This window comes from Salvelinus alpinus, chromosome 5, assembly GCF_045679555.1.
Source record: "Salvelinus alpinus chromosome 5, SLU_Salpinus.1, whole genome shotgun sequence".
NCBI lineage: Eukaryota > Metazoa > Chordata > Actinopteri > Salmoniformes > Salmonidae > Salvelinus > Salvelinus alpinus.
Window position 1 is genome coordinate 9,679,487 of NC_092090.1, and position 4,308 is coordinate 9,683,794.

The window sequence follows — 4,308 nt, forward strand, 5'->3', positions numbered from 1 at the left end:
TGTGTGTGTGTGTTGCTGTTGTGTGTTAACTGTTCGCAGCGCAATAAAACACATGTTATTTACTTTAACGTCGCGCAATACAGTTTGGGTGGGCCTACTCTTGTGAAGCGACAGTAGCCGAACTCAGGTGGGTCTTCCATGATTTCGATATTTTATTTTCAAATAAGATATTTTTTTTCTTCTAGAATCCAGATATCCAAAATCAATATGTAGCCTATTGATCATTTCTCTATGATAATTTGTAAGATCCCTCACTGTAGGCTCTCTGTAAAATCATAAACCTAGATTTAATTACCACAGAAATGGTAAAAATACGAATGGCTTTTTTAAGTTTAAGCTTATTCGACCTAACAGCGGAACAGGGCAAAGACGAAATACACGTCAATAAAATGTCATCATGTATTCGATAAAAACGAATAAAACATTGGAATCTATGCAACTTCTCAAAATTCCCCCAAAATGTGATAGCTTTCGTTTAATGTTACATTTAAATCATTTATCAGAAGCTGATTTAGCAGAGCGACGTTTTGTCCTTGTCTCCTCGCCATGTCGGCGTTTGAACCAGCTGTATTTCAGTTACTGGCACAACGCTTTTAACCCTCCTGTTGTGTTCGTTTCATGTTCATTAATTATGTGTTTCCGGTCCAAAATGACCGCCCCATTATAGCTGATTATAAGTCCATAATAATAGATATATTATCACCTAATGTTGTGTTCGATCTTTTTATCAACTTAAGTTCTTGTGAACATGACACGTTTTTAACTTCTATTTGCTATTTTTGGCCTGTAGGCCTCATTGACCTGAGCTCATACAACTCGTTTTTGAGTAAAACAAGCATAATGTATGGATTATTTTGACTATAACAAATACTGAGATGAAATATATTGTGTTATTTATCACATACTAATTTGTGTCAAAGTTTAACAAGTGCCATGATCAACGATATGATCAAGAGCCTCACATACAGTATATCGTTTGGTCATTGTGCTGCAAGGCCTCAAAAAGGCTTTATATACCAGAGCTGCGAGAAAAGCTTCTATATGTTATTGAAATAATGTTGCGATTGTTTGTGAGAATGTCAACAGGTGTGGTTCCCGTGGGGGAAAGATTCTATTGGGGAAAGGTTCCCGTGGGGGTTGCCATGGAAGCCAAGAAGGGGAGTGTGTGTGTGTGAGTGTGATGTGTGTGTGTGTGTGTGTGTGTGTGTGTGTGTGTGTGTGTGTGTGTGTGTGTGTGTGTGTGTGTGTGTGTGTGTGTGTGTGTGTGTGTGTGTGTGTGTGTGTGTGTGTGTGTGTGTGTGTGTGTGCTCAAACACACATGCATGTGGGGGTCTGGGAGAGGAAGTGTGTCCATCTGATGAATGGGCATGTGCCTGAACTCAATTTTATACACTAATTGTAGTCTCACCCATTCATTTCTAATGACCCGTCATTTATGACCGGGAACACCACAGGTGTACAAAAGCTAAATAAAACACCCCAAATTTTATGAAAATCATCAAAATGTATTTTGTGTGTTCAGATGCCCTGTGTGGACAAAGTCATGGAACCTTATGACAATCACATTAAATGAACTACATTTGTCAGAGAGAAAACTTGTAAATCGGTCCAATTGGACCGGAACAAAGCAGAAGGTTTAACCGCCAGGCGACTTGTTGCTGATCAATGCGTTGTTTTTTTCTTGAAAAATATTACTGATAGTGTGGTGTTGAAACACCGTTATTTCGGTTTCAGAAGGATGTCGCGTATGATTACCGGGCTAATCAATCATTTTAGAAATAGAATTACGTGCACAGTGGGATGTCATTTCGAAAATTAGTTCATCCAAAAAAATAATGATAGAAAATGCAATCTATATATAAATATAGATTTATTAAAATGTAATTCACTCCGTTCTTGATATTATAAATATAAAGTTACACATCTGACACAACAATCCAAGAGCAACATGAAATATGATTACAAACACTTCCTGTGTGTTGTTCTTTTCTTTTCTTTTTCTTTTTTGCAAAACAGCTCTTATTTACACATATACAAAATGGTCCTCACTTTCCGGATTCATTTATCTCAGGCGTTTCCGCCTTGCCAACTGGAAATGGTCATATTACAGATAATCCCTTAATTAAATTATGTCGATCACAAATAGAATGGTATCCGTTTATATGAATTCAGACTTGTACTATCTTAGAATAGCACAGGCCTACTACAGTATAAATACATTCACACACATACATTCACACACACACACATTATCCAATGTAGACCAAGGGTTCTTTCAGAAATTGGACACCGTCATTTTTTAATGTCTTTCAAAGCCGGCATCGGAACTTCTTTGGTGTGTAGCCTTGTAGCGACCTTTGGCAAGTCTTTGGCATTTTTCTCTCCCCTTAAGGAATAAGTTGTGTTTTGAAGAATGTACAATTACTGTATGCAGTCCACCGACCCGATTTCACAACACCTGGTAGATGGTGTTTGGGTCATGCATGGCGGGGACGCAGTTGATCGGGGACGGGATGGGGGCTCCGTTCTCACTCCCTATGGAACCATCTCCGGGAGAACAGGGGCTGCTACCCTCGGAACCGTCCTGAACAGCGGGACAGGCAGAGGTTTCCGTGGTGATGCGCTCCACGATGTTTGACAGGCAGTCCAAACTGGAAATAACAGAGTTCTTCTTGTGTCTGGAATCTGGAAATAAAATATGAGAATTAATATGACGTTTTTATTACAAGTAGCAGGTTTTACTATTAATTTGAACATTATGACAAACAAATCTAATCAAATGAAGTCAGATAAAGTGACCACATCATAGCAAAACGAAAATGTTGTTTTATTCATAATTAAATGGTTTTATATACTGGGTCAAATATACTCAACATTGACCGTGTAGTTGTGTTCCATTTCAGACTCCGGAATTATGACAAATTGGTCATGGTAACCTGTAGCTCTGAAGCTGTTTATGAGAGTTGATGACGTGGAAATAACACTGACCATTTGGTGTTTCGTTGAAGTAGGTGCTATCATACTTGTTTCTCCGTGTTGGTGGACAAGACGGGCCATTGAAATCCATCTAAAAGAGAGCAATGATACCGATAAGTAAACTGAAAACAGCTCATGTTTGTGTCAACCAAACACTCGTATATGATCAAAAATATTCATGCGTAATTCTTGACAGTTCAGTTTCTCACCATTCCGTCTGAGCAGTTGGAGCGGGGACTGGACGCATCCGAGTCCCCGCTATAGTGATCCATCACCGGGTAATAGTTGCTCTCCTGTCCGGCCCCACGAAGCAGGCCTTGGAGAGACTCAATATAGCTGATGGCATTCCGCAGGATATCCACTTTGGGCAGCCTCTGGTTTGGGTTAGTGGACGTACATCTCTTCAGTGTCTCGAAGGCGTCGTTCACTTTGCTCAGTCGCCTTCTCTCCCGCATGGTAGCCGCTTTCCTGCGATCAGCGTTGGTGGTCTTCCTCTTGCAGGCTTTGCAGGCCCACAGGAGGCACCTGCCGGCCTGGTGGTGCCCACTCGGTGCCCGGATGTGCTCGTCCTCTTTGTGATGGGGGTCGGAGTCCGGCTTGAGGAGACCCACATGAACGAGTCTCGGGTCCAGGTCCTCAAAGAAATGCATGTCGCTGGTGTTGAAGCAAGGGTCGTCGTAGAAGTCATCTGGAGAGGTGATAGGGAAAGGAATATCCGGCAACTCCATGGTAACTCTTCTGTTCTGCCAAAAATCCCAAGAGATTAGGCGGAGATCACTTCAGCTGTCTTCTATTTACCAATATTTGTAGTGCGCACGTTTTTATCCAAGCACTCCGCATAAACGTGTTCCACTGTAAAGCGCAGCGACTACTGTAAAGGGGCGCAGTGTGGTTTTAGCAGCTGAAGTCTGAGGTTGCCCTTGGCGGCTTGATCATAACCAGGGCTCTGGGCTGCATATAAAGAGGCCTGATGCTCCAGTGGGCGTGTCTTTACCCGGACCGTTATCTGAGATGACCAATGAGCGAAGGCCTGAAGGGAGTGTCCTTGTGATTTACCATGCCTGTCAGAAAGTTCAAGAAAACTGTTGGTTTAAAACATTCGAACAATTTAAATTCAACGTGTATATTTTTATTCTGTTGTGATTTCTGATATGAATATAGTTCATATGTGGAAGACATTATGAAATAGACATGGTTTTATTTTGGATGAAGTAGCCTAGTTGATAAATGTTGAGTAGCCTAATCATTGCGAAATAGTGTACAGTTAATATGTGATTGAGGTGGTCAGACCACATGAATTTAAGCAGTTTGAATTTAAGCATATTTTTCCGT

The 4,308-nt window shown here is 41.1% G+C and overlaps 1 protein-coding gene across 1 annotated transcript; it reads right to left on the reverse strand.

The window, feature by feature from the left end:
- Positions 1 to 1,853: 1,853 nt before the first annotated feature.
- Positions 1,854 to 3,907, reverse strand: LOC139575508 (myoblast determination protein 1 homolog 1). Its single transcript, XM_071400513.1, has 3 exons — positions 3,186 to 3,907; positions 2,989 to 3,067; positions 1,854 to 2,685 (listed from the first exon to the last, which is right to left on the reverse strand). The coding sequence occupies exons 1-3, from the start codon at positions 3,702 to 3,704 to the stop codon at positions 2,450 to 2,452; spliced, it is 834 nt and encodes a 277-aa protein (XP_071256614.1). The 5' UTR covers positions 3,705 to 3,907; the 3' UTR covers positions 1,854 to 2,449.
- Between the last annotated feature and the right edge of the window lie 401 nt (positions 3,908 to 4,308).